General features: G+C 33.1%; 1 protein-coding gene across 1 annotated transcript; it reads left to right on the top strand.

The window, feature by feature from the left end:
• The first annotated feature begins 1,499 nt into the window (after positions 1–1,499).
• MS3_00003653 (uncharacterized protein) lies at positions 1,500–23,456 on the top strand. The gene is made up of 3 exons (XM_051211502.1): positions 1,500–3,043; positions 14,082–14,531; positions 21,341–23,456. Exons 1-3 carry the CDS (start codon positions 2,328–2,330, stop codon positions 21,492–21,494), a joined length of 1,320 nt encoding a protein of 439 aa, XP_051071567.1. The 5' UTR covers positions 1,500–2,327; the 3' UTR covers positions 21,495–23,456.
• Positions 23,457–23,689: the final 233 nt, after the last annotated feature.

Raw genomic sequence — 23,689 nt, 5'->3', positions numbered from 1 at the left:
TTCATTAGTTGAATAAACGTGGAAGTGGTCAATGTTAAACACAGTTATCGTCAACTTGTAAATTGTTCATTTACATAATTTTCCATATCCAGCAATTGGTTAAGTTGTTCAGTGGTATGGACTTGGATATTGGAAAAGTTTTAGCTTTTCAATTAGTTGACAGAAGCCATAAGTTGTATATCAGAAAATATATGGATAGATTACCAGCTTAACCAATGTAATTCTGAAAACAACAAATCAGTAATGAACCAAGCGGTTAAACTTCGTAATGTATTTTAAAATCAGTACGTGGAATAGAAATCATGGGAAAGTACAAGTTAAATTTCGCTCATCCATATGCGTTAGATCTCTGTCTATAATTTGTTCAGTGGTTACAAATTCTGTTTACAGAAATTCATTCATAATCTCTATAACAGACACATCATAAATTCGTATTGACTAACAACATAGTTCAGTTACCATGTTCAAAACAAACATGCATCATTTTACTTATGAACAATATGTGACTTACGGTGACGTTATATTCAGTTGCTGTATGTTCAGAAAGTGGGTATATTGGGCTATTAGCATAAATTAGTACTCATATAGCTTTTCTTTCTCAAATAAGTTATATATTAATGTCAGTTCCGTGAAAAATGACGACACTTACGATGGTTAGGATTGTTTATCGTTGTATATTAGAAACTTATATGATGTTAAAAAAAATAGTTTAATGCATAATTGCTTCAACCTGGATTTACTAAACAACTACTAGATATCCTCGTTCATTAACATCCTTTAGGGTGGTCAATAAAATTTTAAAGTTTTTGGAGCCCATTTTTGTTTAAAAAAACCCTGACAATAGTCTATCTCTGACTTGACTGATAGTGCATTTCACTTACTTGAATTTAGATTGAGATAAGTAACCACATTACAGTTAATTTAACATTCACCCATATAGTGAACAACTACGTCAAACTACTGTTTACTGTGATAAAAACTATATAACAAGAGCAAACATTACGAATATTGATATGCGACAGCAAAAACGCTGTACACAGCTAATAAATAACGACATTTAAAATACTCGATAGCACGTAGCATGTGAGCAAGAACGCATAACTTAACTTTTATTCTCAATGCCTAAATTTTGGTTGAGAAATCAGGCATATCCCTTAAATGAAACTTGAAATTTAATTAGCTAGTTGTAATCTATTATCGTTTAAACTCATCATGAACTTGAGAAAGACCATCTTTGATGTTTTGTGAGTTAAAGTGGATTGGTGGGTCGCCAGTGCGCATAAGTTTTTGATTTGGATTGGTTGGGTGATGAATATGTCTGTTTATTACAAATGTCTGTACACTCATATTTCTTCTCATTATTCTTATGTGGTAATTGTTGAACTCTATTGTGATTAGTTTATTGAGTGGGCGTTTACTTAAATTTTTATTGGCTTCTTACAAGGTTGCATGTACGTGTATGTGTTTATGTGTATGCATCTATATACAATGAAATATCATTTATCACTATTACTGCCATCAAAAATAAACGATGAATATGAATCATTGCACTATCCTCATATAACGCCGCAACAATACAACGCATAATATACGGGTTTGTATTCGTTCAAAATATTAGTTTTTTTATTTCGTATTACAAAGAGTAAAGTGCATATAAATTATTTTGTGTAATACTGTTACACAATTCGTTCAAAGTCCAACATCACCCCGGAACAGAAACGGATACAAATAACTAGAGTTACAATCCGTATATATACGCGCATACACAAAGAAATAGTCACCCACCTACCCACTTACGAACGCATACATACATCGCACACATAAGCACAAACACTGGCACATAGTAATTAAAAAAAATACGTAAACCATCAAGGAGAACGACATTTTTAGAGCAAGAGAGAGAAATAAATACTTTAATTATTGTTGTTTTAAAATCTGGTTAATACTTACTGTTATTTTAATTGTTATTAATGGAGATATATATGTATATAAATGTCATTAAAAACACGGAGTAGTTAACCACTAATAAATCAACTCTGAATACTTATAAATATATATAAAAAAATCTTTTTGAAATTAAAATTACATTGGGTCAAATTTGACTGGAACTTCTATTATCATTGTATGCTACTTGTATCGGATTTGGAAATACCATTATTTTCTTTCCCATTAATCCATATAATTTACCAACTGCTTAAATACTATCATCAACAACCAACTTGATAGCAAAGAATCTGTCAGGTAATAGCATACACGACCACGAGGAAACATTTGGATCATTTATACTTACTACTATTACTACTACCAATATTCACAAATTATTTCACATGTTATTTAGTTCAGAGTTATTTTCTCGAAAGTCTTCGTCAGTGACTCATTTGATTCTATTATTCTTTACTATACATTCTATTCCGATTAAACTAATTCATGGGAGTTGTGAACCAGCTCAATTTGTAATTATATGTACCAATGAATTCCCATCAAGATCATTTCTAAATAATTTAACTGGTAAATATGAATTGATTATACAAAGTGTAAAAACTAAACTAGACGTTAAATCATTTGAAAAATATCAAGGTGCACAAATTAAACGTTTACAAATCGAAAAATCCACGATTTATTCAATTGAACCGAAATTTTTTAATATATTTAGTCGTAATAGTCTAGAACGTTTATCATTGAGTAATGTCGATGGTCCGTATCGTTTGGATGCTCAATCTTTAGCTGGTCTAAGTGAAAAATTAAATACATTGCGTATTAATGATCATGCATTAGATAACATTGATGATTTTGTTATATTAAATAAATTAACACGATTATATCTTGTTCGAACACATTTAACACAATTACCAAATAATTTTAAACAATTGTTAACACATTTAGAAGACATTAACTTATCTGAAAACTTATTAACTTATATACCATGGAAAGAACTAGCTGAACGTATACAAAATGATCAATTTTTAAAAATTCAACTAGGTAAAAATTTATGGAATTGCGATTGTAGTGTAAAACCATTAATCGAATTGAAACCCGAAGCGAAGTAAGTTTATTGATTTTTTAGATTCTTTTTTCTTGCAATTCGTATTTGTGTTCTCATCAAATTCATTATAGATATTTCCATGTAACCAATTTCCAGTTTTCGAGTACAAGGATAATTGACTTGTCACTTGATAATTAATCATCAATGAAGCTGCTGAAATTGATTCTGTTAACGAGGCGTAGTGATCAAATATTATTATTCTGTGGAAGAGATGAAGTCCCCAAATAAGTTTACAGAATTAGTCTTGATTTTCCGACACTTCCTCAACGGTGGTCTTAAAGACGATTGGCTCTATAGAAAATGAAATATAAGATATATAAACGTGAGTCAAGGTAATTAGGTGAAATGAAGGAATTTAAATATTAAGTTCACCGCTCAATCTAATATAAGATAAAAATTTAACAGTTCATTCAATCCTCATAGAAAAGGTTGAAACGCTTGTTCATAATCTTGATATTTAATTTTTGAACGTGTTCGGTTGGCAGACGTTTATATTAGTCGCTCTGAAATATATATGGTTTCCTCCAAGGGGTGTGTTGTATTTCTAAACTTGTCCCAAACATAACATTTAACGGGCTGTACAAGGCAATTATAAAACTTTTTGATGGCAGATGTACAATACTGTGCTTTGTTTGGTGTCACGATTTAAAGTTATCCTTCATTGTATTTATTCTGGGACGCTCATTTCATCAATGGAAAGATTATAACGAATGGCGTGACTGATGGGTATTACTATATATATATATTGAAATAGGGGTACAATCAATATTAGTGTAAATTAACTATCTAGGAACTTTTTATTGAGAGTAAAGTTTCTAATACGGTTACCATAGTAAAGTATATCTGTTTATTGTTCTATAGATTAACTTATTGATCACATATTTATTTTAGGCGCTTCCTTTGTTTTCACCATAGTCTTATTATTAGAAAATTAGATCAATATTCAATGTACCACCATTTATGTCAAGAAATAATCAATCTATACTGGTAAAATAAGTCTTTTTCACTTTAGATATACTGAGAAATGAATGTAGTTGAATGCAAAATTGATTTCTATTCCATATTTTTCATCATCAATAAAACATAAAGGGGTATTGTCAAACAGAAGGTTTACTTCATCCCTCAGAAATAACTGTAAAAGTTATTCTTTTAAATTAGTAACTCATTGTTGATATTAAATTAGAGTCATTTTGTTATATTGGCAAGTAAAAAATTGATCAAACAAGTCGATGATGTATATTATTTCATTGCAACTGTATTGTTATCATTTACATTAAGTGACAGGAATGTACTGATTCAAGTCTTGTACAGAGTTGTGAATGATGAGTATTAAAGGGTCTGAAAACCAGGAAGTTACAACTGTTCAATAGTTTTTGAATGATCCATGTTGCTAAGGTATTCAACCGTATCATGATGAGTTGATAACATGTGAAATTTCTAAAAGCCATTCGTCAGTGTGTTCTGTATATGACTAGGGATAAATTTAACCTCTCTGGCTTACTAATTTACAAATTTATACTATTAAGTTATAATCGAAAGATAAATATGAAGCATTATCATAATCATTTCTCTTAAGATATTGTTACGTATTAGCAAAAATGGTTTATTAAAATTGTTCAGCTTGTAGTTTCACAACACGTACCAGCTTTAGCTAAACAACCATTCTGAATGGAGAAATACTAAAGAGGAGCATCTTTTTAGTTTAAGATTTTTCAGCAGTACGCATTCGTGAATGGAAAAACGATTGAACACAGGATCTTTAAACCTTATAGTTGGTGTATTTCTTTTACGTTGCTGAGTTTCAGTTTACTAGTTTTTAAATATCCTACCGTCTATTCAACTGTCTAGACGTTAGTAATGTGAAGAGAAATTCGTGGAAATTCTAAAGAGACTTCGTAATCATTGAAGTTTAACTATATCAGGCATGAGACACTTATCGCTCAGGTCAATTGACAATGGTTATCCAGTGTTGTAAATCAACTGAAATTGGCAATATGGATCACTGGGTACCAGTCTAATGGTAAAAAGGTATTTGTGATGTATTCTGTATTCAATCTCTGATGGGTTTGAAAAGTTCAACAATGAGTTGACTCATGATAAGACCAAACAGTGCTTGCTAATTTACTATAGTTATCCAGTTAAAATTAGTCTTTGATTAGATTGATTAGATCCATCAATTTAAATTAAAACATACTAAGCAAATAAGATCGTTATCATCAGAACTAATTGCTTTATTTACTAACACTCATGAGTTATTTTTAAATTATATATACATATAAAGGTTTTCAAGGTAGACAATGATTGATAGTTGACACAATACTCATATTCATCCACTAGATGCTGGTACTTTTTAGCTTAAACAAAGTCCGACTGTGACTACTGCAATTCAAACTTTTCAAACATAATTTAAAATTATTAAATCGATATTGAGGCTGACATATATAGACTCTAGCGTATAAGATCGATTATAAGACTGGTTTTAATAATGGATCTATTAAATTGAATTAGGACAGATTTCTATACAAAAACAACATTTACTTTGAAATAGTTTGTCAATCTCATCTACACAACTAATGAACCTTAATAGAAAAAATCTGTCAATCTGATCACACTAGCAAATCAGAGTGATTCCTTTAATCGACCTCAAAATATGTTATTATTGTAGTTGAAATGTAAACACCAAAGTTTATTGGTAAATTTTATATCAATAAGAATTGTTCATATTCACTTACTAAACTATATTATTAGATTTAAATGGTACGCATGACTAACGTTGATGGACAGGTTTCATGTTTTTGTAAAATTCACTGTTAGTTCAGTTTGGTTGAATAATGCTAACACACATCCCTTTGCAGTGGTCAATCATTAACCCTGTACATATTTACCATTGAATATTTCGAATGAGATCCAGCTTTTAATGAACTTTTTTATTGCTTTCTATGACAGTACAGTGTACCTAGTATTAAAAATTTCCATTGTGGAAATTGAAACAAAAAATACAGGCAAAATGTTGTTTTCAATTAGGTCTTCATCAGGCTTTTCTCTTATTTCTTAATAATTTTTAACGACTATTGTCTTAATATCTGCTTTTTTCCAAGTTTTAACCCACTTTCTACGTTGGGACACCTTTATTCTAGCCTTTATTATTTTTATACCTGTTAGTACATCTATCATTACACCACTAATCTGTACCCCTTACTTACAATGTTTAGTTATGTGATTTGTTCAGTGCTTTCATTAATTTATAAACTGCCTTGATTATTTTAATATTTTCCATATATTCTTGTACGTTAGAGTAAAGCCTTATGAAGATCTAATCGAAACCAATATCGTTCGCTTATGAGTTGTCTTAATTTCCTAAGTGTTTATACAACAGCTACTGTTAAAACGGCTAATGTTTACCTTGTAAACATCCTTAATTCCTTTTATCTCCTAATTCAGTGTAGCTTTTCAGCTATAGTGTTAATTCATCTATATATCTACTTCACTTGTGTCGTTACCGATTCATATCATTTTTTTGTTAGTACATAGGTTAATAGAGCTGGACTCAATTTGTATGCGTTCCAAGAGAGTGGCCGGAACTAGGATACAGAAGGAAAAACACAAAAGTTTGTATAAGCAAATAAATAGGAAACTTTTATATTATACTAAGTTGACTGACAGAGCAATGTCATCATCCAGAATTATTCACAATCATTGATGTGGCTAATATGTAGTGATCAATTTGTCTTTTTAAAAGGGTAAAGCTAATTTGTTTAGAGTCAATGCTTCTAATTATATATATATAGTACTCATTGTGCTATTGCATTTTGAACTGGTACGCTCTGGGTAAAAAAACTTTTTACCGTCGCATGAATTGTTCTAAAACTACCCCTTTTCTGACGTTCAGCATTACAAAAATTTGTTTGACTATTTCTTATGCTACTTTTTCTGAAATAACCTTAACAATTATATCACTTTTGTTTATTATGATGGTGGTTTATAAAGATTTTGTTCGACCAAAGAAATCTATTTATCGTAAACTGATATCATCTGAAACAAATTGTTATTTAATCTTAATTTTAGATAACCCAGCTGTGTTCACTCATAGCTCCTAACAGAGTTAAATTTTGGACTTTTAAGCCCTATGACCTAGATTTTCTACTGGTTGGCAGTGATCAGTAAAGTTTACCTGGAATACTGAAAGAACTGGTACTCATCTTTGGGTTTCAGCTCGTATCGTTTAATTTCTCAGTCAGTGACGTTGCCAATTAACTATTCTCGCTGTAACTGAGCTTTAGTATATTATTACTGTATAGTATATCGGTACGGTGGAAACTTAGCGATAATATTATACATTATAGTTAGTCTTTTTATAATGTTACTTAGGAATATTATTAAATTTTGTTAATATCTTGGAATATTCTATCAGATTTTTCTATAAGACGTCGTTTGATTGAGAGAAAAAATTACCTGTCATACAGTCATAAATCAATACATGTCTCTACTCATTTTTATTATCAATATCAGCATGATTCAGTATTTTAATCGTAACAAACTACTTTAAATATATAAGTATATGTAAAAAAAATTTGGCAATCAACTATGTTTCATCGACAGAAACAACAGTTGAATGTATATATGCAACCAAACAATAAGAATAAGACAATGAAAAAAGTTGGTGCTCCATACATATTGTTATTTTATTATTCATAGGAGCATTCTATTTAAGTATTGGAAGTGGTAGTATTACTAGTATTAGTATTGGTATTGGTATTAGTATTAGTATCAGTATTAGTATTATTATTATTATTAGTAGTAGTAGCAGAGTAAACCTACGAGTGAACGCATGTTAATATGTGTACATATGTACTCATTTTTATGAATGTATCACATATACACTTGTTTGGGGATTGTCATGGGAAACATCTGAGTGATTACAGACAAATGTACACTTAATTTATTATTGATTAGTTCCATATGAAATAGAGGCGTTAGAGAGTGATACTGAAGTATAAGCAATGAGCTAATTAATTAGTTTAGATTGACATTAGTTAGGATATTCCTGGAAATCAAAGAATTTTGGTAAGCTCCTTCATGCTCGTATGAGACTCTTCAGCAATTCACATCTACAGCCTGACCAGGGATGGAACATATGATAGCAAAGTTTCATTGTTAGTGTTTAACGCTTAGGCCAATGTGTTGGAGTTTAACGCACCATCATACTCCATCCACTTAATTAACACTCTACAGAAGCGATTATTAAATATCACTAAGAATGTTTGTCTTACTATCGATATAGCTAAAATCTGTTAGAAATTGTCACCCTGTGATGAATACTAGCTTTAAGTTGAATTACGTTGCACAAAGCGTGGCAACAACACTATTCAATATATAGAATATCAGAAAGTCATTGATAAATACTTATTGATGTAGTTGTCATGTTTATTAAGCTTCATATGTGATTTTGTGAACTTGACGGAGGAGAAAATACTATGATACCAAAGACATTTAAGGGTACTTTACTCTGTTTTGCATTTATCCATCCTACTATTAACTAAACTTTGATTACACGTCAGTATTGAGTTGCTTAGGTTATTGATTGTTAGCATTCGAGCAAGCGATATGATGTTAGTTATCAATCAAGGATTGTCTGCTCTATGAAATTGTTAGTGTGTTCAAATGATTTGTTTAATCTATGTCTTGTATGTGTGGTGGCTCAGTTCACCATTTGTAGCATGCCAATAAAGCTTGTCATACCACAATATAATTTGATGATGAGATGTTATCAATCTAGCTTTAATAATTCATAGAAGAACAAAACAATCAAATATTTTCTTAAGAATACGCCTTTATTGACTATCGTGTCATCCCGTCATTAAAAAGGCAGGTTATCACCGATTCTCTTAGTTATCAAATGATGATATATCATAAACCAATAGGATTTGCAAAAAAAGGCACTGAGCTATCTGAAATAATTCGACGAGTTTATTAATCTGATGACCTAAGGATATGATCTTGAACAGTAGACAGTAGTAGTGCAAACCTTTTCAACCACTTCAGTATTTTGATTTTGACCAATGAAAAATGACACTAGAGTAAGTACATTGATATATATATATATATATATATATATATATATATATATATATATATATATATATATATATATATATATATATATATATATATATACAAATCTGTGTCATCAATCGTTGTGACTATCATTATTGCCATTGTGGTATGTGCTATTGATACCGACAGATATTAGTAGTATGTACCATTAATGGAAAGTGAAATGTCTGGCGCAGAAGGTTAAGAAGATCAAAGAAAAGAGAACAAGAACAAAGGATGATTGCTGTGGAGATGAAGGAACAGTGAAGTCTGAGACAATTGCTTGACATTTTGCAAATGAAGTACTTACTGTATGGTTCTCAGATTTCACTGCCATTCTGTAAATTTCTGTTCGAATACATTTGATTGTCCCCACTTGCGTTCTCGTTCACTACACTATTACAACTGTTATCATTAGTATTAACAACATATTATAGTGTGAACCGTTTACACTGAATACTTTTTAAAAGGATATTAATCTTCTGATGTTATTTTGTGTTATAGTTGGAGATAGAAATAAATTTTAAAATCCACATTTAATTTTATTGAAGACTAGCCAGGTAGATTTATTAAAATCTGACTAGTTGATGAAATCTCAACTCAAACTTATAATATTCAATAAGAACAGTAGTGACTTTTTGCTCAGAAAAGTAACTAGTCAGTGCCCTTGTATAGCTAGTAAATATTTTTGGTAAGATTTTATTTTAGCAAATAAGATCAATTTTATAAAAAACATTTGTTCTCAAAGATGGTAATGCTTACCGTATAGTAGATTTGTGATTAATTTGTATATTTAAGTATTTACTGATTTGTGTTGTCGATTACAATGCATAAATGTTAACTAATGTCATTTGGCTACATTAACAAAGTGGCACAATTAATCTAAAGGAGGATGAGATTGGATATATTCTAAAATGAATCAGTGGTCTGTATGAATTACTGTTGAACATTCAGTGTAACATATTTTGAAATGTTATTTAACTTGGTAACCATAACTATATTTATCCATCCCAAATTTTTATTTATGATTTAAGAAACTGAATCATATCTACCAGTTTCTCTTTAGAAACATTAGACAACTGATTTCGGTAATGAATTTCTGGGTGAATTTCCTAAATTTTAGTTCATCCATAAGATAGATAATTGCTCTATAATTAATAAATCCAAAACCATCTGAACTCTACCGATCATCACTTCAAACTAGAACTTCAGGCATTCATCTCCAAGTTGGTTACTAGTAAGTAAACTTATATGTTACTAATGAAAGAGTTTTATGGATACGGGCTTAATTTGTAGGTGGTATGAATCGACATTGAGTATTGAGGAATCCGATACTAGGACGAAATGCCTGTTCGGTGCATCGTGGTTATCAGTGCAGCACTAGGCAAGATCAAGGTGAAACAAATGTTGTTTTCGAAACACTGAAAAAGGTTATCTACCTCTTTAACATAAAATTTTGTACCATAAAGGAAGAATAAAATTCGCCTAAATAAAAATTCATCTTAAAATAACATTCGTGATTTATATTTCAATGATAGGATATACAAAATTATACTCTATGATTTTCGTTATTTAAAATAAACTCTCAACACGAAGTAACGTCATCGGCGGGAAAAAAAGAGTGGGGAAATTTCTTTCATGCTAGCCTAAAATTTTCTAGTATTATTTACTGTCTAATGATTAGAAGATTAAGCTCGAAAAAGATACCAAATTTCTAGGCGTGTGTATAACCCTATTGAGTCAATGAATAGAAATTCAATCGTTCATATTCTATATGTTTATTCAATTTACAATTTGATCAGATTCTTATGTATCGTCAACGTTTGGGTAAATTGTCTGCACATCTGGATATTCCTTTAAAAAAAGAACAAACTATTTTAGTACTACTAATTGATAAGTATGTTATTTCGCATAACATGTTTTTCTTTCTGAATGTATTTTCAATTTTATTTAATGTTCTTTAAAACTTTTATAATATTAAATGGATAGAAAAATTGTACTTTTTCCTTGTTATCACAATTCTATTCATTTTTGTCAGTTTGATTACATGAATTGATTTTGATAAGTGTATTATGATAACTTGTTGAACATAAACATCCCATTGAACAGTGAGTCGTTTAAAAAACAGTAAGCACTGTTTTGGTCTAGTTCTAGACTCTTCAACAAACTGAATTCAGGGATAAATAAGAGATGTAGTACAGAATTTTCGGGTTTCGAGATATTATATAGTTATTGAATTAGGATTCAGTGGTCCATATTTGTCCCTTCACTTAATTTGCGATATAGCGTAATCCTCAGTCAAAAGCTTGAGTTTGCTACTGCCTTATTATCGATACGGTTTGAAATTAGGACAAGATGACTGTCCATTGTTCTTTGTCTGGTAGCGATTCATAGTGGGAACTACCTTCTAACCGATAACTAATAAATATCAATGTTGAATAATATAAAAATTAACATATTCAATATCGTCTGTTTGATTATTGCGAAGAATTTTCGACACAGATATGCAATATCACGACACCATTCTGAAATTCGTTGAAATTGTCCCCACTCACTGTATATCTAAAGAAACGTTTTGCAACGGCAGTCACTTGTCATTCGTCATCATCCACAAACACTCTCATAAGTTGCATTTCGATGATATCTTTTCCATTCCGTAGTTTATTTCATTTGCTAATTCTAATATATTCAACTGTTGTTTTTCTGAAGAGTATACACGGATGAAAGTATACCTACCAATGTGATGGCTTTGGTCGACTTCAGCAGTAATTATATTTCAGATGGGTTGTAAGTTACTTTATCACAGTGGTTGATTGCATGAAGCATTTAACATGCATAAGTATTCAGTCATAATAAATCGGGAGCGAGAAAAGTTTTTTGAAGCATTCACAAATATTGGAAAGCAGTTGTCCATAAGTTTCGCAAGCCAGCCCTTATAATTGTGTTGAATAAGAGGATTACAATTTTAGAAACATTTACCACCATGAAATCATTAATTTACATTGTTTTTTCTTGTTCAGTTCATATGATCTAAAAGTCTAAATGTTTGACATATTCAGTGGTTCCCTGAAGATTTTAAATGTGACCAAAGCGTTATGTCGTGGGTGACAGTTGTTTTACTTCGTAAAAAAGTGTATATATGTATATGTTATCATTTTATATGGCATTGTATGATATTGCAAATTTACACTGATCCTTTTTTCTAATGTTATTAGTTAATATATGTTCCCATAGCTGATATTAATTGTGTTCCATGTCAAATGTATTTTGTCTAGAGGTACATTGGTTGAGAATAGATCGACAGTTCTCTCTATTTCACACTTACGTAATTCACTATTTTTACCAAAGTAAATATTTTTAGTAGATGTATGCTAACATCGTTTGAAACCAAATGCTTTGAAAAAACTAATTCTAACATATTCATCTTGATGTAAATCCAATAACCTTTGTTTTAGTAGACTGCTAACCCTCGAGACGATGAACCAATCCGTATATCATAACTTTTGGTTATTACTACAGACACCCTAAAAGAGACTTCTCTGAGTTAATCTCAATTTTTAAGAATATAAGCTAATCACTTAGTGCCTGATTTATATCATGATCATCGGAGAACTGCGATAGTAACATATTTGACTCTTTTGTTCGCCCCATACTGATATACTTTTGAGGAAACAATTCTTTAACAGTATTTCTTGAACACAGTAAAATTAGTTTCGTAAATTTTATCAATAAAGGATGAGGATCCATTTTTGTTTTTAACATTAGTGAAAACAAACTATCTGACTATACGATTATGAGGTTATTATGAAACATTTTGGGATAATTTACTCTAGGTGATTTTCAAGTTTGAGAAAATATCACGAAATTTTGAGATTAAAACAATGTACATTCATCATTAGACTTTATTTTTGAATTTTACCTAATTCAATGTGTTACATAAACTTTTTATTAGAAGTGAATAAAACCAGAAAAAATATTGAATAATGAGGCGTCACTGAATCGAAAATCATATAGTTAACAAATATTTGCAACATTACATCCCGAAAAAAAGTTTTTTTTAAAATTGTGCTATTTATCTATGCTAAGCAAAACAATTATTATAGGTTGATCTTTAACATAAATCATTGTTAGCCTGATAACCATTGGAAATAATGAGAACAAGAGAAATCTGCAACTGAAGGATCGTGTATAATTATATATTTGTAATGTCTGAGTGAGTAGACGACTTAGTTTTGTACTTTTCGCAATTTAGTGTAAGTTAATTCTTATTAGAATAAATAAATAGCCGAATCGAATTAGTGTAATTTCACATAATACAGAAAAACAAAGTATTACATCTAGAATAATCAAAATAAGTCCGATCAAGTCATTGTCATGTTGTTCTAGCCAAGGTGATTCTGTGTTGAGACATTCATTGATGTTATTGAATGAACCATGTTGAAATGTGGTACTGATATATTTTTGTCAACAAAACAGATCCATTCATCAAGAAAATCTTTGTTAAGAGTTGGTTTTATAAATATTTGTGATGTGGTTCTCATATCATTCTTCTTTATTTACAAGACACTAATTATTAGAAATCCATTTGTAGATTCATTTAACGATGAAATTAACGTAACTTTCTAAGTTGAATTATTCTCTGATTATGTTAATGATAAAGTAGGGTTTGAAACAAGTGCAGATCACTTAAATTTTTTTTGCGGTGTAAAGAAACAACTTTATGTGCAAGATTCCGAAACTTATAAGTCAACTTGCCCAGTGTGTCGTATTACCCAACTCTTTCAGTATGCTTCTAACTTTATCAGTGAACAGATGTGTGCAGCTTGATAACATGCTTACAGTGAATACGTTGTAACTTACTAACGTATCTCCCTCTATTTCTGATTCACTGTTGATTAAAATCTTGTCCCGCTACATCAAAACTTCCTTATTTTCAAATTTTTAGAGCTAAAATTTATGAATTTCGTTGTCATGCCCCGGAAAACTTGAAATCTCGCGAACTGACTGAGTTAACAGTTGATGATATATGTAAAGAAGAATTAAGTCAATCAGTGATACCATCGGAAGATTTATCATCAAATTATAATATCGGTGTATTCGATCAGTATCAACCAACTGGACAAGACAATAGTAATCAACAACAAAATGGCGATTTCGGTGAAACATCTGGTCGTCATGATTTGAAACCAGTCAATGCAGATGGTAATGAACAACAATTGGCCACTGCTGGTAGTAGTGGTATTTCCACTGAAATGATCATTGTAATTTGTGTTGTCATAGCATGTATTATTGTTATCATTATAAGTTTAATTGTTTATTCGTCACGTAAACGTGCACAACGTAGAAAACAACAAGAGAGAAATCTTGGTGTTTCACATAAAACAAATTCATATTGGTAAGTCAATGTGAGTTTTTTGTCTATGTGCATTTTAAGAGATATATGTTCGAGGGATTTTTAAAAAATTTCCCAAAGTTTTAGAGCTATTATTAGTTACCACAACAACTGATATTGATGATAAAGTTGTCATTTTTTTCTATCAGCATAACTAAACCATTCGAATGATAGAATAGTTTCTTTAGCGTAGTACTCGAATGATGGGTGGTTGAACTAAGTGAATTTATTTACTCGAATCAATTCACATTTCCTGTAATAAGTACCTACTCATACGATAATATGGAAACTAGTGTATGGAATTCACCTTGGATTATCAGCGATCAGAATTTTTGAATTATACATCATCCCTATCGAATGAATGATGATTTTTGCGATCCAGCTGTATAGAATATATGGCTTTGTCTTTTAAAGCACCAGAAACAAGTATTGAGTTCCCGTGCAAACATCACCGAGGAAGTATATTCAATTGATATGCTTCAGTCAAGCTGAAATGCATGTTGTAAATTTCACTGTTAGTCACTATCCAAAATATCATCTGACAGTTAGCTTGTTTGTTTGCCTAGTAGGAGTTAACTTTTCATTTAATAATTTACCAGTTTGGTACACAGTAATGTACCATTTGGAACGTTCACTGTCCAATTTCGAGTTGATTACGAAAATCAAGACATCGGATTACATATTTTTAGGGCGGACGTGAATATATATATATATGTAGCGCTTTGATGCCAGATTTTTATTTGGATTATAATCACATAATTATACCAATACTACTATAATTATTATTACTACCAGTACTGATTATCAACCAGTTCATTACACGTTTAATCTATGTAAGAAAATAACTATTATTATTTTGGTTAATAAATGTAAGCAGAATTTTGCTTGTCGGCATTTTACTTTATTCTTTTCCTCTCATTCTCTGTATTAACTAAGTTGACTGACTTAAATTCTTACATACGATTCCTGATTATGTGCGCGTCTTGTGTGTATATGTTTGTGTGGGGTACACTAGAAGCTTAGTGCATATTTGTTCATTTTTTTAATCTTACGTCACTCTTCTTTTTATTTTAATTATTTTGACTTGTATTGTCGCAGTTATATTTCTTTGCCAAATTCATCAGACAGAACTTCAATCTCTCACTCTGTACATAGGTTAATATGAAAAATTTGCTGTTTTGTCATTATTTGTTTTTCAGTTGTGCATAATTTGTGAGCATATGGTAGTGTGTATGTGCCAATGTGGTTGTATGTTCATTTATTAATTTTTCATTTTCTGACGATACTTAGTCATAATAGCAACATCTTCGTGTACATATGGAAATGCAATGAGTAGGTGGTATGCTATTCTTACTTAGTGATTGCATATATACATTTTGTAAACACATCTGTGAGAGTGTCAGTTATTTATCTGTTAACCTCAACACACTATCTAAGATACTTTTAAATGATCTGTAGAAAAAGTTTATGTACATTTCGTGTTTATGATTCGATTATTTCATTTTCCTTATTGTTTTTTTAAAATATTTACTTGTGGAATGTTTGTAATTCTATTTACATTGCACATGTATATACCACTTCATGCTCTGTGTGTTTGTTTGCTCCTTTGCATGTATTTGTATGTATTTGTACATACAAGTGAGTTCTGTACATCATTAGCACAAAACCAACATATACATTTGTTCTAGCTTCTCTTCAGTGTGAAGCGTGCTTATAAATAACTCGGCTTAGTAACAGTGGTTTATAAGATTTTTATTTCACTGAAAAAACAATTACTAATATATTGAAAGTCAGTGAACGTATAGACGTGTTGCTGGTTAATAATATTTTTGATCTTATCCTGCTCAGTCAGTCAGTCAATCAGTCAGTAACAGCGTAGAACTTCGTACGTACGTACATCAGTTCGAGTTGCCACACCACATTAGCACACAGATGTAGTGGCCGATTCAAGTCCCGTAGTGGTAGAGGTAATAAGAGTATAAGCAGTAATCGGGAAAATTAGTGTTTGGAGATGTTATTTAAAGAGTATAAGACAGTGAAATAAATTTGGGAAGAGAAACAAAAAGAGACAAGGAGGAATAAAGAGACCAAAATTTGGGAGAACACAAAGAGTGGATGCACCTGCGCCATTGCAAACGATTTTGAGCCATGTCATTCAGGGTCTCTAACCATCGGTTGCTATCATCTCGCCGTCCCCAACCAGGTAGTCTACACCTACCAATATGACTCAGTCTACTTGTCAGTGACTTCATGGAATTGTGCGATGTTTTGGTCTGACCGCCCCTAACTTTCTTCCCATCTACTCCTATACAACAAAACATCGCACATCGAGGCAGTCGGTGGTTGGTCATACGTAACACGTGTCCCAGCCATCTCAACTGACGAGGTGTCACTACTTCATCAATTGATTTGCCATCCTTACCTAGTACCCGTTTCCTAACAACTGCATTACTCACTCGATGGTCACAGGATATACGAGCAATATTTCGAAGACACTTGTGGTCAAATACTAGTAACCTACGAATATCCTCTACTCTTACCGGCCATGTTTCACTGCCATAAAGTAGGACGGAACGAACTGCTGCCCAGTAAACTCGTCCTTTGGTTGATAGACGGATATCTCGCCTACGCCATAAATGACGCAAGTTGGTAAAAGCTAGCCGAGCCTTCTGTATCCGTGCTGAGATTTCGTCACACACCAGACCACAAGGGCTGATGAGACTTCCAAGATAAGTGAAGCGATCGACACGCTCAATTACTTCACCCCCTATCGTTAGTTCGGGTGTCAATGCAACCCAATCCTGAAGCAACATTTTGCATTTCGAGGGGGAGAATCGCATCCCGGACATGCTTGCATTGTTGCTTAGAGTGGTCAGAAGACTCGGCATTTTGTCAGCGTCTTCACCAAATAGAACTATGTCATCAGCATATTCTAAGTCAACAAGTGAATCTCCCGGTATAAGTTCAACCCCTGGAAATCTAGACGAGGAAAGTGTCATCTCTAAAAGTACGTCGACGACAAAGTTGAACAAGAATGAAGAGAGTGGGCAGCCCTGACGAACACCACTTGAGGTAATCAATTCTGATGACAGTTCACCATAAGCTCTCACTCTACCAGTTGTGTTCGAGTAGAGAGCCTTTATAAGGTTAATGTACTTCTTTGGTACTCCTTTCAGTGACAAACACTGCCATAGAACCTTACGATCAACAGAGTCGAATGCCGCCTTAAGGTCGAGAAATACTACGATTGTGGGGCGTCTGAATGTGTGTCTGTGTTCTAGAACCTGACGTAGTGTGAACATGTGGTCTATACAACCACGTCCAGGTCGAAAACCAGCCTGATTTTCTCTAGTCTTTTCTTCACGAGCTTTGATTAGGCGTCGAAGTATTATTGAAGCTAATATTTTAGACACTATATTTGTCAAACTAATTCCTCTGTGATTGTCACAAGAGCACTTTTGTCCTATCTTATAGACTGGCGCAATCAGTGATTGAGACCAGTCAGATGGGATTACGTCTAGTTTCCAGATTCTACCTAAGACTTCAGTCAATCTCACTGCTAATACTGAACCACCATCCTTAAAAACCTCAGGAGTAAACCTGTCAGGGCCTGCTGCTCTCCCTCGCTTCAGACTTCCTATGGCTTTTTCAACTTCGTAAAGAGACGGGGAACCTACATTAACTTGCCATTCAGGTTGACTGGAGATCGTGGGAAACCGAAGTGTGGCTGAAGGCCAGTTGAACTGATCCCTAAAGTGTTTTGCCCATTGATCCAATCTCCTGGATTGAGAATGTATAATATGTCCATCTTTCTCTGAGAGTGTTTCGCTAACAGTCGGTTTCCTAATACCGGTTTCCTTAACAAGTCTGGACAATTGTCTACTATTACCTATTGCCGCTGCCTTTTCCATCTCTCTTGCTTTCGCTACCCACCACTGTCCACGATCATTGCGTAGACTTCTTGTCAGCTTGCGCTTAAGCTGACTTTGCTCTTCATTATGTTCAGAGCCAGGTGGAATGAGTTTCCGAGCATCTATCAGTGCGATAGATGCTGCTGAGATCCAGTGTTGCTCCCTAACCTTCTGGTTCACCTTACTAGCAGATATCACTGTTGTTTCCACAGCTTTTCGGATATCATTCCATGCTGCCTCGGGGTGGGCATCACATACATGGCTGCCTAACTGTTTTCCTAGTTGTTCCTGAAATATACTCTTAGCTTGACTATCATTAAGTAGGGCCCTAAGAGGTTTCCTTGCAGCGTCTTTCCTACGTCCAGTAAGACGCAGACAGATACGCGCTCGTACCAGAGCATGATCTGAATCTAAGCATGTGCTCCAGAATGAGCGACAGTCTTCTATCGAGCCCCTCCATCAGTGGCTGATAGCGATGTGATCTATTCGGGTCCAACGTTGGGACGAATCAGGGGGTCGCCATGTTAAAAGATGTTTTTCCTTATGTCTAAAGTTAGCATTTGCAAGGAACAGGCGGCTATCTGAGCATAGCTGCAACAGACGGTCGCCATTATCTGTTCTTTGAGCCACGATGCTATAAGATCCACCCAGGTGTCTTTCCCTATCGCTTAGTTTACCTACTTGAGCATTAAAGTCACCGGCCATTATTACTACATCCGAACGCCTAGCTTTAAGGAGGAGGTCGGAGAGCTTTCTGTAAAACTCATCTTTTACATCATCTGAGCTGCAGTCAGTGGGAGAATAGGCAGAGACGACGAAGAGGCAACGATGAGCGTCCTTATCTTTTCGGATCCTTACTGTTCCGTTTAGTCGGACAGCGCACAAACGACTGTCTACTGGGATCCAGTATAAGAGAGCTAGCTCTGCCCTAAGACCCAATGCTATACCTACGCCGGCGAGGCCACGGGAGGCAGAATCTGGGCTTCCAGATACACGAAGTGTGAATCGAGTCGGTTCTTTATTTTGGCATGGTGAGGTCAAATGAATGACGCTACTCGAATCCTGTATGCGCGTTTCGGAGACGCAGCACACATCGATGGCGCGAGATTCTAAAGTCTTAGCTAAGGAATCCTGCTGTCCTATTTGGCACAGTGTTCGGACGTTAAAATCTCCTACGTGTGGTCTAGAGCGTGGTTTCAGGAGACCAGGAATAGCGTTCCGCGTACTCGAATCGTTTGCCCTAGCGGTGCGAGGTGATAAAGAGACGTGAGGAGGGTTAGTCATGGAGATAAGACAGGTATTAGGAGGTGTAGGAAGGATTTGAATGTGACCAACTTGGTCTCATATGCTGTTACGGGTATGAGGGCTGATATCACTTCCCGGCTGCCCACACCATGGAAGGGTATTTCTTGAGGAACCTGAAAAGGAAATTGGATTAGTGTTGGTCTTAAAGACCTGGGAGCGTGACCGCAGAGCCCAAGGGACAACTGCTTGAGGCCGGTCGCGCACGATTTTTTCGTGGAAGGTTTTTAATGTGTTAGCTCCGTTCTTCAAAGGGCCTTACCGCCGGAGACGGAAATCCGTGAGGTAAGGTGAGGTGTGACATTTTTAGGGTCGACCTTTTCTAACCCCACCGCTCTTTGTGGGAAGGCAGCATCGCTGTAGATGCTGGTTGACCGAAGGAAATACCTTACTGCTGTCACAGCCCTCTACAGTCAGCAGTACGACTTCGCCCTCAGACCTTGAGTTGCTGCTTTTAGTCTTACCGTTCTCCAATCGACCTGCCTGGCATGGTCGAACCTACAGGAACATATGTTCCAGCCAATATAGCTCGGTTGGGTCATCACGATAGGCAAGCCCGACCACCGCGTCAAGGTAACAGCTTCGGTCGGGATCTTATCCTGCTACGCCCATTGTTCTTGTTTTGTTCAATTTGAAAAGGGATCGGCAATAGGGTTTCATGATAGCAGTTGTGAGCAAGTCAGTGTTTTTTATCATAAAATCACGTATATTCTTCTTTGGATTCAGATGTATTTTAGATAAATAAGTATTCTTCATAACTTCAAATCAGATGTTATCTTTTAATATTCCTGCAGTTCATTGAAACGAATTATGGATGAAGTATGTTTTTAGTTGTTATCGATCCATGTCATTCAATCGATTCCATAATTTATTATGGCATCAATCTACTCAATGATATCGAGATTTTATAGTTAAATTTATTCGTGCTAAACTTTAAATTAAAATTAGAAACTGTTGTTTGTGTAATATGACACTTTTTTGATGATTTTAATAATCTCTCACTTTATCCTCAGTTTGCAAATGGGAAAGGTATCATGTAGCTAGATTGACTTCATCGAATATAGCTTTAAGATGATCGATTTCATTGATCAAATACATCACAAAAACTATTCGACCAACCAGTAAGAGATAAGTAACCAGTAAGCGGAGTGTAGAAGCATGCACTTATTAATGTGTAACTACACATGTGCGTAAATGCTACAGACATTACAAGACATGCTTAACTATTTTACAACCCACTGACTGTCATATAAAACCTCCAATGAATGTTAAAAGATATGTTATTAGAGCATGGTGTTTAACGGATGGGTAAACTTCAAAGTACTTAGAACAGTATTATATTTACTACGATATTCGATGTTATTTTCATGTTAAGTAATTGTACCTATTACGTAACGTTGATTTGCGGATTATTGACCAGTCAAGTTCCTTTTTACTTTAAACTTGTTTTAATTACCTGAAACACCTCGATATGTGTGAGAAAAAAACGCTTCCGATGCTTATTAAATAAACTGAAATACAGTTTATCAGAAGGAAATATGAACAGTAACAATATAAGAATATTTTAACTAATTTAATCCTTTTACTTTGCTTTTTCAGTGCTGTCATTGAACATAATCCATCAAGTCGTACACCAAGTGAAAAACAAGCCACTTCTCAATCACCATATAATAATTATTCTCGTGGTATTTCACAGCCAGAGAAGGAACCTTTAGCTCATGGCTATGGTAATTATCGAGATGGACGTTTGTAAAGGAATGAAAAACAAACTATTAGTAGTGAAGATGGTGCTGAGAATAGTGATCCTTCCTCGTTTATCTTGTTTTTATCAAATTTTTTTCCAATTGTTTCACAAAATAAAAATTATCCCCACCTTACACATATATTTTTTCACTAATTAACAAGTATACTCATGTTTAATTTATGCTGAATGGAAACTGATTGTTTACGCTTCTCTTCTTTGAAAAATTGCGAGAATAGCAGAAAATTAAAATTTTTAAAAATTCTATTGACATTTTCATTCCACACTTCTCATTCTATTCAACGTTCCAATTGATCTAGTTAATTTCTGATTAAAACAACAGAAAATGCCAATAGCAATATCATGCAACTCAAATAGATACATATGTTCGGACAGACTTAAACACTGGTAAAGATCAATTAGATGAAAAACTGATATGATAATTTAGATTATTGAACTGTATGTTATATGTATTCAATTATTTTATTGAATATCGATTGAAATAAGATTTGGTTGTAATGTTAATTGAAATTCGACCTATTTTATTACATTTTAGTCGTACTTTACACGAATAATCATTCTGTAAAATATAACATCTCTCTGTATATATATATATATATATATATATATATATATATATATATATATTCATTGTTGACAGTGAAAGCAAGAATATGGACTTATCTCATTCTTTTATGTTGTATTTGACTGTTTAATATCTGTTTTTCAAAGAAAGATGCCATAGAGACCATAAAATGATAAGACGAGCATATATACATGCATATGTAGCTTTTATGGATTGCCTCTCTGAGCAGGAAAGTGATTCTTCCCTGTTCTCCTGATTCTTTTTTTTCTTTGGGTGATTTTTAAATTTTGTTATAATTGCACCAATCAAGGATGAATATTTTGATGGGCTTTTAGTATTCACTGTTTTTATATAAATCGTGAGCAACTATGTCAATTGGAGTTAGTTTTTTATCACACATGTTTCATTCAGCATATGATGAAAAGTTTGTTTTAAGGAGTAGGAATGGGATTTTGAGTACTTCAATTCTATTCATTAAGAAGTAAATTGTTGCACTTTGTTTAAAAAATTAATACAAGTTTGCTCACACCATTCACTTTCAATCATGCACCATATGACAACGTCATTTTGATGATATGAGTTGTATCGAACATTCGACTGTGTGTTTTTTCAATTTTCTCCCCCCCCTTATCCACATGTAAAAATTTACCCACATTTTGGCGCCTTATTATTGTCCAGTGGGTCATTCACTTATCAAATGACTCAAATTTCTGTACGTTTACCTACCGATCCACTCTATTGAAATACGTGTTCAAACAATTATCAATTACTTTATTACAAACATCATTCAAACGAATATGTTTGCGAACAAAATGTTTCTAATATCCAGTCAGCCCTATTATCATTATGACTACCAACAATTATATTTAATTTAAACAAATAATAACGGAAACAATATTCTTTCTTGTTTATATCTGTTGTTTTCCTTGTTAATGTATCGAAATTTAGGTGCACGATGAAGAAAGCTTTCTATCAGCCATTCTACCCTCCTCTTTTTTGTTGTCGTTATAATCAATGTTATTGTTGTTGTTGACGCGTTCTTCTCATTTTTGTGAATTTTCACATGATTGTTTCATGTGGGTTAGTTGTTCATTTGTTTGTTTGTTTTCTAGTGTCATTCTGACGATACGATTATATATTATTTCCAAAAAAATAATTTAGAATAAAAAACATTGGCAGTTCACTTTACCTTGAGTATCAATTTAAGATGTTATCATTCGAAATTCAATGAAGTCTAATGGTTTCTGATAGAAGTAACAAGATCACTTACTGATCGGTTTAAGGTGACAAAAACATGAAGTCATGAATTTATCCGTTGTTTAAATGTTATCAGTTTTATATTTCATGAAGAAGGACTAGTGATAAGGCTAGGTTGATTAAATAAATCAGTAAGATAAACAATGATTCAATAATAATAATAATTTAAAACATAGAACAAGAAATAGATAGATAGTTGTTGGTGAAACAAAATTAAGTTAGCACTGCTTACCTATCAGTTATTAGCTTTAAGATCCATCACACTGAAATCTGGTTGGAAACTTTGAAATGTGTGGATAGGTGAGGCTGAGAAATAAAGCATCTTGTTAATGGCATTAAATTGAAATTGAACACGTAATTTACC

This window comes from Schistosoma haematobium, chromosome ZW (assembly GCF_000699445.3).
Source record: "Schistosoma haematobium chromosome ZW, whole genome shotgun sequence".
Lineage (NCBI taxonomy): Eukaryota > Metazoa > Platyhelminthes > Trematoda > Strigeidida > Schistosomatidae > Schistosoma > Schistosoma haematobium.
The sequence above is the reverse complement of the archived record's forward strand: the minus strand, read 5'-3'. Positions and strand labels throughout refer to the sequence as shown.

What these genes read in the sequence shown, in the direction of transcription:
- MS3_00003653 (XM_051211502.1), top strand. Translation starts at nt 2,328, where the DNA reads ATGTTATTTAGTTCAGAGTTATTTTCTCGAAAGTCTTCGTCAGTGACT. An exon ending in GAATTGAAACCCGAAGCGAA is followed by an intron (nt 3,044 to 14,081) that starts GTAAGTTTATTG and finishes TCAAATTTTTAG; the next exon opens with AGCTAAAATTTATGAATTTC. An exon ending in CATAAAACAAATTCATATTG is followed by an intron (nt 14,532 to 21,340) that starts GTAAGTCAATGT and finishes TTGCTTTTTCAG; the next exon opens with TGCTGTCATTGAACATAATC.